The sequence below is a fragment of the Falco rusticolus genome, chromosome 4, assembly GCF_015220075.1.
Source record: "Falco rusticolus isolate bFalRus1 chromosome 4, bFalRus1.pri, whole genome shotgun sequence".
Taxonomy (NCBI): Eukaryota; Metazoa; Chordata; class Aves; order Falconiformes; family Falconidae; genus Falco; species Falco rusticolus.
In genome coordinates this window covers 53182424-53195780 of record NC_051190.1, presented here as the reverse complement: position 1 = coordinate 53195780, position 13357 = coordinate 53182424, and the positions used below count along the sequence as shown (strand labels likewise).

General features: G+C 48.2%; 1 protein-coding gene across 1 annotated transcript in view; it reads left to right on the top strand.

Moving 5' to 3' along the window:
• WNT9A (Wnt family member 9A) overlaps positions 1 to 13357 on the top strand; it is a 56440-nt gene that overhangs the window by 23526 nt on the left and 19557 nt on the right. Inside the window, exon 2 of the mRNA XM_037386210.1 lies at positions 13069 to 13328. Within this exon, the coding sequence (XP_037242107.1) occupies positions 13069 to 13328 (260 nt within the window). The remainder of the gene's footprint in view (positions 1 to 13068; positions 13329 to 13357) is intronic.

Genomic DNA, 13357 nt, shown 5'->3' with positions numbered 1-13357 from the left:
TCAGCAGGCACTGGGAAAGAGTGGTGTAGGGATTGGCATACGAATGATATTGTGTAGCTCTGCACTTGTTGGGAATTCCTTGTCGAGCATGAGCCAACTTGCAAATCAAATGGCTTCCTTACCTAGTTTGCTGCTTCTGAGGTCATGTTTTATAGGCAGTGGTTGTAACTCAAGGCTTGCTCTGAGCTGCTTCCTGGAACTGAGGTGAAACAGTCCCAGCTTCATGAAGCATATGTCTCATGGAGCTAGTTCTCTGCTGAATGAATACAGATACAGCTGTGGCATCCTACAATGCTGCATCTTTATGTCCAGTCTTAAAGCAAGGCTCTATCCCCTGCATAAGTAACTCAAAATCTGTCAAAATGCTGTGAAGAACAGCTCGCACATTCAGTGAGGATTGGGCTGGCGAGGTACGCTGTGACATAATATGTCTTTGCCCTAGAATCTTTTACCCCTTCCAACATCCAACACAAGAGCCGATTCAATTCTTAATCTTGGTGTAACGAAACCACCTCGTGGTTTCTGTATTTGAGTTGATCTAAATTGGGATGGCAGGAGTTCTTGAATCCAACAGCTTTAGGCTATTTTAGGTGGTGAAAATCTGCCATTGGCACTATGGAAGGCATTTATAAGTAACAAGCTAATTATGTAAAATGCACACTGTCCACTTGTTAAGATCTTCTTAAAGTTTCATAATCTAATCAGAAGTTGCTATGTATAACACTTGGCTTGTTGTCCTCCCCCCTGCCTTTTTAATGCAACTTAGTTGGATGGATAGATGATCAATACAGGAGGGAAATGCTTTCCCTAGTACTGGTTGGTTGAGTGTGCCCACGTGCCTCTTCAGTACAGCACATAAAGGATTTTCCTTTTAGTTACTGAGCACAAATGCATTGCTTTGAAGATGGATGATATGTGTCTACTTAGCACTCATAGATTAAAGCTTTGGCTCTCCCTAGGCTATAGATTTTTGTCATGTAGACTCTACATAGTGTCATAAAAAACATGTATAAACTGAAATTGCCAAGTATGCTGAGGGTATTCACCTGAAGGGTTGGCAAAGGTAGGTCTGGCTGAGCTCCTTGTTGATATTCTGTAGTCCAGTCACCTTCAGATGGTGCCTGAGGGTCCTGCCAGCAGCACAGGTCTGTAAGAGACATCTTGGCTATCAATAGAAATGTGTCCATCACCAGTGATTAGCCACTGTTACAGCATCTCCTTCCCTTCCACGCAGCTGTGCACGGATTAAACCCCCTGAGGAAGGGCCGCACCATTCCTGTAACGGTGTGGGACCTGGCCCTGCCTTTGTGGTGGTGAATGGATGTGGGGAGGTTGATGCCAGGTGTTCACACTGTTTGTTCCTTCCTTCTTCTTTTTGCTGAGAGAAATTGTGGTGTGGAGGAGTGGTCTGTTGGGGTGCTGGGGGGGCTCAAGGGGAGGAGAGTAGTGCTATTTGGCGGGTGGCAGCGAGGGAAGGAGCATGCAGTGCCCTTGTGTCTGGAGCAGAAGACATTAAGTCTTGTGATGTTGTCTGGCTTCGTGGGAACCTCTTCTATGGCACATCAGCAAGAAGGTAGTCTCCTGCACTGATGTTTTACCCGTATCTGAGGAGTCTGAAACCTTGGTCAGAGGTAGTTTGCTTAGCTGCAGACCTGACCATTGAAGTTTCATTTGAGGCTTGTAAAACCTCAGGACTGCAAAGCTCCTTCAAAAAGACACTGGAGAGACCCCTTTTGTCATGGGATGACCTTTATGCAAGAGCCTTTGACTATGCTTCTGTTGAGTTTTGTAAGGAGCCAGCCCTCTATGTTCACAGCCCTTTCCTATGGTCTCTGTTGGGGCTCAGAACGAGGATAAACTTCTCCCATCCCATCACCATAGTGCCTCTAGTGCATCCTGCTCTCTCCAGTGCCCAGAAAGTTTGTTTTTTCACCTGTTTAGTTTTTAAACCTGCCATGAGGATAATATGACATTAGAGTGGAAAAGCTATCGCTGCTGTGCAGGGGAGGAATTGCAGAGCTGTAAACTGCTCCCAAAATAGATCAGATGATGTGTCAAACTGCCCAGCCATCTAAATACTCCACGCGCTGACCTCCGTGCGATATATAATCAGGGCTGGGTAAAATGTTTTGAGGGGAGGAGGAGGTGAAAACCCCCTTCTGCCTGAATCTGCATGCTTGTTTCTAGAAGTTGTCATTTGTCCAGAAGTTGATTAGGAGCCAGCCTCTGCTTCCAGCTGGGATGTCCAGGTCCTGAATGTACGAGCTGGGGCCGGGGAAGGAAGCAGCAGCTCATTCTCCTGTTGTTTTTCTGTCCCAACCAACCCGGGGAGCTCTTTGCATTCACGGTGCTTCCCTTAAAGGTTCAGTTTCAAACCCGCAGCTTCTAAGATTTGTTGTCTGGAGGGTAACCTTTTATTTTATTTTCCCTTGAGCTGCTGTGCTACTTGTGTGTGTGTGTGCACAGGGATATCTCCAGGCAGCGAGGGAAGCTGCTGCGTTGGCTACAAGGAGTTTCTTCCCTGGCTGCCAATCTCTGTGGTCTGGGCAAGGGCAGCTATGTAACTGCAGCATCTGCTGAGAACAGACCGGGCACTGTTTGGGAGGGACAGCACAATTTATCTGACAGACGGGACAGGGAGGGGGAAAGGAGCAGGCCAAGTCCCGCTGTACGATGCGTGCTGTGGAGCCGTTAAGCCTTTATCTCCCAAATTTAACAAAAGGGCTGGCTGAGGTGTTAGGGAGACAAACAGGCGATTCATTGCAAAGTCAGATGCGTTCCCTGGCAGGGGTGGGTGGGAGAGACTGACACTAACACATGGCTGGCTGCGCTGTTGTTGGAGCAGTGCGAGGCATGCCCATGTCCCGGCATGCTGAGGGCTGTTGTGGGTGGGAGGCTTGCTGCTGGGACCACGGGGATGGGGTTGCCAAAAGGGAGTGCAGCAGCAATAGCCCCTCCGAGGAAAGAGCAGGGTGCTCTGGCTGTATGGATCCATCAGCCTGGTGTTGCAAAGTGTTAGCGTGTGGCTGACACCGCTGGGTGGTTTCTTGCAGTCACCCAAAAGGTTGGAGTGTGTAGGTGGGTTAAATGCTGCAGCCAAAGCAAGGTGCTGCAGGGCATCTTATAGGTACCTGGCTCGGTGCTGAGGATGTAGCAACTGCCCTATGGGGGTCGAACTGAAGGTTCTTCAGCTGGGCATGGACATCGGGGAGAGCCAAGGAGAAGCGGGACAGGTGATGTGTCTCCTAGGGTGTCCTGCTCGCTCCTGGCAGTTGGTGGTTTAGAGGCTTCCTGAGCCAGCGGCTGCCTTCAGTCCCTTGTGTTTCGTCACCCACCTGGGTGAATCTCCCTTGCCTGAATTTCTCCAGTCCCTTTTGGAATCTATTCATAGTTTCAGGCTTCACAACATCCAGTGACAACCAGCCTTGCAGTTTAATGATGTGCTGTTTGGAAAAAAGGCTCTAATCTCAGTGTGTCCAGCATTTATTATATTTTTAAGTGCTATGGCTGGCCTGAGTCAAAAAGTCTGATCCCTGCATTGCCCTGAGCACAGTGCTCCCTGTGGAGCCCCCACCCTTGGGCAGATCTGCAGGACTTGGTTAGGCTCCTGGTCAGTAGCCTGAGCTGTAGAGAGCCTGAAGGATGGATGGGAGGTGTTTTGGGAACTGGAACTGCCTTTGTGAAGGAGAACCCTTACCCCATGAGTGATGCTGTCTGATGCTGCTTTTGTAAACCTGCTGAAATAAATATAAAACCAGCAGCAGTACAAAAAGCACAAAGCACAAGTGCATCTAAGGGGTTTCTGGTTCTTGTCACTTAGATTTCAGATGCTAAATATCCTTTGTGCAACTCTCCCCAGACAAAGGAAGCTACTGAGAAAGACCATGAACTTGAATTTTCTTTCCTTGGAACAACAAAACAAAACTCGTTGCAGGTTTATACCACAGATGACTTTCTGGCTTTTGGGAATTCGGGTTTCATGGTAGGAGCAGATGTAACAGAGTTTGCATGTGGCTCAACACTTTGTTGCACAAAAATTGTGCCATTGAGCACCTGACCTGTTTACACTGGTTTGCTGTCTTTAAAATCTGATATAAATTCTTTTGTTGTGTTCCTTTGTGTGATTCATTACATCTGTGGTCTTCTCCTGGTCCTCGATCCCACTAAAAAAACTATTCCAAAGCAAGGCAGGGTGAGGGATGCCTCTGTATTTTCTGTAAGTGTGATCGAGAAATGTCCCTTGTTTTTTACGTCATGGAGAGCTGTTAGGTCCAATTCTAGATTAAAATGGATTACTGTAAGGCCATGTCAGGGATGGAGCTGAGCTGTTTTTATTGCATTGGTGATCTGAGAGCCTGGATTTTCAGCAGTGTGTGTAAAACAAAAACAAAACAAAAAACCCCCAAACCAAAACAAAAAAACCCAAAACAAAAACCCCAACCCCCCCAAAAAACTAAACCAAAAAAGCCTAACAAAAAAAAGCCCCAAACCCAAAACAAACAAATGAACAAAAGTGCAAACCAACCAAAACCACCACCACAACAACAAACAACACTAAAAAACCCCAAAATAAAAATCTACCCCATAAAAACTCCACAGCAACCGAGCAAATCCCTCTACCTTATAGCAGCTTTGTGTTGCTGCTGCAGGGAGATGTTACCTCATGTTGTGTATGTGTGTGTCTCTTTGCCAATCCATCCTATCATGGGAAATACTCTGCAAACCTCTTTCCTCCCTCAACACTGTGTGGAGCTAAATGGGTTAAACCAAGCCTTTTGTTTTCTTCTCTGGGCTTATTTCTTCATCTTCTGTTGCATTGCTCCCCACTTAACTGCTTCCCTGCACCAGAACTCACAGCTTCGTGTTGCCTACAGTCTAGTGGGACTCATGCCAAAAGAAATGTTAAGCTGAAAAAAAAAAAATATAAGCAGTGGCTGGGATAAGGAGCAGCAGTGGGTTGTGGGGCAGAGGTCTGGAGGGGGTCCGTGAGCTGTCCAGCTGGGGAGGGGGCTCTGGCAGGGGGGTGCTTCCTGGCACAGGCTGCCAAGGGTAAAGCTAATGCCGTCTTAAATCAGTGAGTGAAAGCCCCTGTTGCTGCCTGGCCCGTGCATTCCACTGGCACCACGGCTCACCGGCTGGTTTTAAGTTGGGTTGAAAATCCTTCATAAATCTCGCTGATTGCTGTTTCATTCTTGAGAGGATGAAGGGGAGAGGAAACAACCTTCCCCTCCCCACCTCTGTTCTCTGCCTCAGCTCTCTTACGGACAAAATGGGTTGTTCCAGGGGAATTGGGTTGTGGGCAGCTCTGGGGGGCCAAGCTACCTGGGACCTCCCAGCCAAGGGTGGCTAAGCATTGAGTTGGGAAAACTGGACACCCCCTCCTCAAAAACCCAGCAGTATTTTTTTTTTTTTTTTTTTGAAAACTGGGAAACTGTTCAGCAGAAACCTTGGGAATTGCAAGGGAGTATTGCAAATGTGGGTAGAGCTGCTCTTAGCACTTACCCTCTTCTTGTGTCATTTCCATGCTGGTGAATCTTAATGCTGCAACTGAGATTTACCTAAAATAAAAATGTCTTTTGCTCTGATGGACTGGAAACATCCTGAATAAGGTTTGTTGTAAGGAGAGCAGGGGAAAGGAGGAGAGGTAGTTCAGCCTTGTGGTTCAGGCACATCACCAAGGGCTGCAAGACCCAAGTTGGATCCCTTCCTCTGCTGTGGGGTTTCGCTGATTGCTGGTGCCCTCTGTGCAGGGGAAGGGAGGCAGGAGGGAAGACAATGCTTCCTTACTTCAGCGGAGTGCTATTAGCTGTCATTCATAACCCGTGCGGGTCCTGTGCCTTGCACGAGTGGGAATTGCTGCAGCAGCTCCAAGTATTTACTTGTGGTGCTTCTGATTGCCGCAGTGCAAAAATAGCTGTTCCTCATGGCACCTTGGTCTGTAGGTCCCACTCAGGAATGCACCATAACGAGAACATCTCCAGCCCGCCACATCTGAACAGAGTCACATATTCCCTGCTCGTTCACTGAAGGATTTTTCCTTCGGTTGCTAAATTTTGCCCTCATATACCGTGTGCCAAACTTTTTTTGGTAATTTGTACAGGAGAAGCTGAGGGCGTGTTTTGGCTGGGGATTGCATGGAAGCTTATTTACACATGCAGCAGCCATCCTGTATCTGGGAGGCAACCGTCTGCATCTTATCCCATTCACAGAAAAATCCCTTCTGAACTGGTGTGCTGACCCCTTTGTAAGGGTGTGGGATCCAGGTCTCTTCTCCATGCAGGGTGGCTGGCCTGGGGGGGATTTCACTTGCTTGGGCAGCTGCATGCAGCCGCCTGGGAGAAGTCCTCTGACTTCTGTGTGAACTTCAGCTAAGGCTAAAATGGGAAACTCAGGCATAAATGATCTCTGTGGTAACACCTGGGCCTGAAAAGAGCTTAACTACTCAGGATCAGAGTGGCTGCTATGAGTGGTAGAAGCAGTCAGGAAAGAGGTCTTGGAAAGGGAAGAGCTGGAGATTTGCACCAGAAAAGTCTTTCTTACAGAGGCAGCTGTCACTTCTCTTTTTGCTGGATGTCAGAAATAACTCTTGATAAGACCCAAGAGCCTGGCAGGTATGTGTAGCAGGATCCTTACATGCCCGTCACTCCATCCCTTTGCCTAAGATGCTCAGAGAAGAGGACCAGGGGAAACCTACTGCATAGATCTATCTGGGAAAAAAGGAGTGATTGAAGTTTGAATGACTGAAGCCTACAAGAATCTGCACCTTTGTCTCCTTCAAAAAATAATATCCATTTGAGCATACTTCATCAGGAGCCTGATGCTTCCGTCCCTGGTAAGTGGGATCTACTGGGTTGAAAATGCCCCCATGGTGTAGCTTTCCTCTCTCTAATTCCTGCTGCTCAGAAGCAGATCCAAGGACTTGTAGGCATTTTCCTTTGTCAAACACATGCTCTCTGGAGCATGTGTAGGGTATGGCTGCTGTCCACCTGCATGCAGTGAGGTTGCAGGGCTCCTACCGTGTCTTGGTGGAAGTGTAATGTTGTAGTGGTCTCTGTGGTGGGGGCTGTTACTTGTTTCTTTGCAACTAGAAGCTACGGTTGAGATCTGGGCACTATTGACTAATGAGGAAGCCCACGTTTAGGGGGTTGTCACCTGAAGAAAAGCACTGTGTACGTTTGTACCATGCTATTGAGAAGATAAGGATCAAGGTAGCAGTTGGGGCATAACTGTGATGAAAATAGCTGTATTCGTTACTTATGCTTCCAGATTCTTTTTTTTGCTTTGTTTAATGTTCTTCAGCAGCAAGACACCTTTATTTATGGAGAATGACATGGAGGTCAAAAAGGAGGGGTGAGCACAAAGTGGAGAGTTGGTTAGGAATGAAGGAAACGAACCCTAGCCTGTCTGTAAGGGGCAGTGGTCTGTGGGTGGCAAATAGAGGAACCCTTGTAAAGTGCCAGGATAGATGGAATCTTAGCAAAGCTGTTTCTGATTTCTAGGTGGAGTTTAAGCTGTTTGGCTCTGTCCTGTAAAGCCCTAGATGAGTCTACATTTTCTCGGGCTGGGAGAAACACTTTTCCTTCTGTCACCTTCTCTGACCTTCACAATGTCACAGTACTGTGCCAGAGATCGGTGGAAAAATTACACTGAGGAAGGGTTGAGCCAGAAGTGGATAACCCAAACAGAGCAATCTCCATGAACGGACTTATCCTGCCATCTCAGCAAGTGTTACTGTGGAAGCCAAAAAATCCTTGCTGAGGTTTGGAGAATACATTACTTTTTTGCAAGGGCTTAAGGGAATATGGGGTATTTTTTTTTTTTTTTTGCATGGCTATATATTAGCCAAAAGAAGAAACCTTTGGCTTTTTAGCTCACCGAATGGCAGAGAACTTTGAAACTAGCAGTAGGCTTTTGATTTTGTGGTCTAAGCAAGGCAGCAATAGACATGAATGCCTGAACGCTGGGGTGAGCAATGCATCTTGAGGCAAAAATATTTCATCCTGACTTTGAGGGGTAGAAATAAAACAGAGAGCCAACTATTTAGTAGCAAAGAGGAGAAAGCCTTCTCTGATCCCAAATGATGCGGGCATCCACCAGTGCTTCTGACAGCCTTGGGAAGAGCAGAATTGAGGTTGATGAGCACTCTTCAGATGATTCCCTCCAAAGGGCGCTTAGTGTGAGCACAATGGTGACACTTGTGCTTGTGAACACTTAAAAAACCTGAACAGCACAGTGCAGAAGGGGAGAGTTGATTCTTTGATGGTCATCTTTTGCTCCAAATATCAACTCTCCATCACTCACCATGGAATTCAGTGTTTTCTTGGACTTTTGGCTTCTTTATACTTCGAATAGCAATTAGCCTTTGTGGGATGGGGGGACCATGGTAAATCAATTTAGGAGAGCTTCTTCACGGTGTGGGAGTGTGGTGGTGTGGGAGAGAGGGCAACTGAAGGTTGTTGGGTGTAAAAAATAATAGTACAGGCCTGGTGTCCAGCATAACTCAGTCTCTTTGAGTCGTAAAGTCATTCATTTGTTGCAGTAGAGATTAGTGTTGCAAGTTGTCAGCTTTTCACAAAATTTATTATTATTAAAGAAAGGAAAGGGAAGAAGAAAGGTTGGAAGAGTAGAATACTGCAGGAAAAAACGGTCATGTAAAAAGTGAAAATAAAATCAATTGGGCCATTGTACAGATGTACCAAAGAAATCTCCCAACAGAGAAGGAAGCACTAGGGTAGGAATGCAATATTTCAGCAGGCCTGTCATTCCAGACGGGTATGCAGAGGCGTTTCCTTGCAGGGAAGCAGCTCACCTTGGCTGACATCTCTGGTGGCACTTGCAAAGAAAACTCTTCAGCATGTCAAGCGAGAATGCACTGACAGGTCTATGCAGGCGCCTTACTTCTGTCTTGACCCCTTCAAATTCTCATCAGGAAAATCCCCGGTTAAACAAGGGAAAACACAGGGACACTGATGCAAGTGTGAGCTGACGAGACAATAAAAGCTCTTGACTTCAGAGCTGAGCTGGAAGCAGGACCCACCTTGGATTGCCTCTCTGGAAGGTCAGTAATTCCGTGGTGCTACAGATAAAACCTGGCTGTGCGGCTGTCTGTGGGTTGTGCAGCGGCAGGGGCTGTGCCTGGGACCTCTCCCAAGCCTGGGTGATTGGAGCCTGAGCTCCAGGACAGCAAAGCAATAAGCCATGTTTGACATGAAGTTCACAACCGAGGCAGCCGAATGGCACCAGTGGTGCATGCGCAAATTGGACAGGTCTTATATCTGGTGATAATAAACCTTTCCTGGCATCAAACTAGTGGCAAAACTGGAGGGAGAATAGTGCAAGCGATGTTGCAAAGGTTCCTCTCAGCTAAGTGGGTATGGCACTGGACAAGCAGGTCCTTCCTGAGGTCTGGACAGTGCAAGTGTGCCACTCGGAGCACGAGTCAGGCAAGGTGCACAGAAGATTAGGTCACAGTCTGAAACAGTCTTTTGACTTTGTAGATACATACTGCTGTCATAGGAGCCAGAGTTAAAGCTTCCTGGGTTGTGTGCAATGAGCTGTTTGGTCTCTCTCCAGGTTCCTAGTTGACAAACACACCTTCATCTCACACTTGGCTCCGTTGATCCACTAGAACACAATTGCACAGAGGGCTGGCTGGCAGTTTAATTGTAACAGTTGTGGATTGGGTGTGTATAAAAGTAAAAAAAAAACAACCAACACAACACCCCCCCACCCCCCCCTTCCTGAAAAATTTCCTTGGAAGGAACAGCTTGGCCTTTGTGAGGAGCTGAGAAAGCATCCGACTGACACCATTGCCTTACGGGACCTCACTCAGCCTAGGTTGCATAAAAGAGCTTTATAGGATTATAAAGGTTCCATGCAGCGGCAGCTCCCAGGCAGTGTGTCAGGTGGGGCACTGGCTCCCCCCGGCTCTGCCTGCACTTGTTTATTATTGATGCCACACTCTGAGAAGTGCCATCTTGCCCGTCTTCCCAGGGCTGCTGGAACACGTGTGCAGAGCTGGGGCTGCTTCTTTGGTCTTCTCCCCTGCTGAAATGGGCACACGTCCAGTGCTGGGGGGTTGGAAATGTGTGTGTGTGAACGTGTGCTGGTTTTGCTCGTGGAAGTCTTCACCTGGAAGAGCTGCATTACTTGTTGGCTAGGAAAAGCCCCTTTCCCCTAAAATTACTCCTTGTTTTGTTCTGGAGATGCTTTCCCCAATCCATTTGCTTTGCTCTGATTCAGACCAGCTTGAAAACCCGTGAAATCAGTCCGAGCAACAAGCCAGGTGGTGATGGATGGGTCTCTGTTCAGCATGCGTGTTGTGTTGCTTGTTTTTCACCAGTTTGGATGTTCATGGCCCCTTTTCTTTAATGAAGGAGGACTGGTCAGAGCTGGGTCAGGAAGTGGGAGGTGGAAAAAAGTGGTGTTCTACTGTCTCTGTGGGACATCTTGTTGGTGTCTTGTCTTTGGGTTGTTTTCTCGGGAAGGGGTGAAGTGGGTGGCTGCATGCTGCCCAGCTTTCTCGGCTCACTGTGGCTGTTACCCATGTGTCCCACATACCAGAGCTGGTGAGCTCCTACCTAAGGCTTTTGCACAGAGCAGTGAAAATGGACATTGCAGACATAGTTCGTTTAATGCTTCAGTTTTCTGTTGTTTCCCAGGACTCTCCATCCACTAGTTGTAAGTGGCTGCTGGAGGCTTCTCCTCTGGCACTGTGCAGCACCACAGATCCTATTTTCTACCTTCTCCCTATCCCCAGCTCTGTTTTGTTTTTATTTTTATTTAGGTGACTTTATTGGAGAGAGATGCCATTGGGCTGTGCTATCAGCAAGTTCTGCAAGGCTGTCCCACGGGAAGCCATACTTCAACATATCTCAAAGCCAAGCAGCTAAGGGGGAGGGTGGGGAAGGGGTTCAAAGTCACCAATTGCTCTGCAGAAATCTTGTCTGTAGGATCAGTTCCGGTGTCCCTCCTTGCTGTGATGGTCATCTGCTACATGATACTTGGAGTTTGTTTTCCAGGACGTTTAGCTTAACAGTACCTGCTCAGCTGGAAAGGTAAACTGGGGAGGGGGAGCTGTAGAAAATGCTTTTATGAGTCAGTCACCTTTGCCAGCTGAGGACTTCTTACACCAGCTGTGAAAGCTTGCAGGAGTGAACTTTTGGAGCAGAAATATTGAGGAAGGGCAGGAGTGAATGTCCTGGAGACTGTTACAGGTCTCTACTACGGCGAGGCTTAGACCAAGCCACCTTTCTGATGAACAAGCCTTCTCAGAGCTTCAGTTAATGAGGCACCAGGGCTGGAGGATGTCCTGTCTCCTTGGGGAACAGTCAAAACCAAGTCCATACCCTGTCCCGGTCGAGACAGAGCAAAACCATAAGGGTTAACATTTGTCAGTGCTTCAGATGGAGCTTGCTGTTTGGCCTTTTGGGTGTTTTTATCACTTTTGGGGAGCAGAATTTGAGGAAACCCCAAAATTTTTGGACATTTACACTGGTTTACACCAGTTTTCCATGTTTCCCACAAATCACTGTCTCTTCATGTTTACCATTGAGGTTTTTTTTTTTCCTGGAAATGCTAATACTTCTGAAGGTAACCGAAGGAGAACATTTCTTTGCCCATCTCTTCTAAAAAATCCAGGCTCCAAACCCAGCTGGGTGGGGTTTTTTTCCTCCCTTCTTTAGACATCTAAACGTGAAATCACCTTGCCAAGTTATCAGTAATGATTGGAACTGTGCTGGTTGTCGTTGGCTGTGGCTCAGGTCAGGCTTCTGTACCCATTGTGCAGGGAGGTTTGGGAGTTAAAGCATCCTAGCTGCTTGACCTTGGGGACTGGGCTCCTGGCAGGATGCACCCCGCTCATTAGAGAGAAATCTTCATTAAAAAAGGAAACAAATCACTGCCTCTGCAGGACAGGTAGGGGTTTAAAGGGTTTCCAGGGTGAATCTGCATTCAGCAAAGGTGTGTGCTCCCCTCCTATGCCTGTCACCTTGTTCCCCCCACTGGTCCTTCAGCAATGGAGACGCCTGAGCCTGCGACCCATCCCTGCGCTCGCCTCTGCAGGACTGCAGCGTTCCAGCGTGTTTTTCAATTCTGGCTTTATGCAATTCTTCCTTTTTGGCTGGGGAAACTCGTCTTCAGGTCCTTCGAAGCCCTGCATAGTGATTCCCATTGACTGCGTGGACTGGCACCTAGCCGGAAAAGGGCAGAGCCAGGACAGTGGGGTGCGGGCAGCCTGGCCAACAAACCGCTCATGAGCCCTGCAGATGTTCCTGCAGCCTCTCTGCTCCCTGGGGCTGATGCCAGCCTGGTCCTCTTCCAGCAGTTCGTCACTTGACACCGGGAACAGTACGCTGGCTTCTTTGTTGCATTGTACAAGTCAAGGACTTGTGCCTGGAGAAGGCAGGGGAGGGGAGAAGGCAGTGAGTGGGACACGAATGTCTTCAGGTCATTTTTTTTAGGTTTTGAGCTCATTCTGCCTTGTAAAAGCTGTTGGCGTGTCTCCTGGAAAGTGTATCCTGCTCTTGAGCCTCAGGCAGTGGCTTGCTAGGTTTTATGTCAGGATCTCTTCTGCTGAGGGCAGGGTGGCTGTGTATGTGCTGTCTTGGTGCGTCTCTTGGGGTCTGGTGGGACAGATAATTCTCCATCCCTTCCCAAGCCAGTTCTGGCTCTGCTTGATATGCTAAAAGGACTTTTTTTGGTTTGTGCACAGGAGAGTGACTGTAGGGCTCTTCTATTTTTACTAGTTTCCCAAGCTCACACCGTTAGGTACCTTCAATTATTCCTTTCCAATTTCAATTTTCAGCGGAGTCCTGTGGTGGAAATTGCCAAGATCTTAGGTACAAACAAGCTCTATGGGAACTATGAAGAACATAAATCCAAATATTGCTTCTTACCCTTCTCCTCTTGCACACATGCTGCAGAGAGCTGCACTACAAAACCGCTCCTTGCCCAGACATCAGCAAGTCCCCGTGGGTGCTCAGCTGGGGAGAGCCTGGTCCCACCACGGCCCCACGTCTACTGCTGTGTCACTCTTTCCTCATGCTGTGCCCCTCTGTTCCTCTGCAGGCTGACAGGGAACGAACCCCTGACCATCCTCCCTCTGACCTCAGAAATGGAGGAAGCTGCCGTCAAAGCCCACTACAAAGTCTGTGACCGCCTGAAGCTGGAGAAGAAGCAGCGCAGGATGTGCCGGCGGGACCCCGGCGTGGCCGAGACCCTGATGGAGGCGATCAGCATGAGCGCGCTGGAATGCCAGTACCAGTTTCGCTTCGAGCGCTGGAACTGCACCCTGGAGGGTCGCTACCGGGCCAGCTTGCTAAAGAGAGGTGAGCAGGGTGGGGGTCCTGGTTGGGGG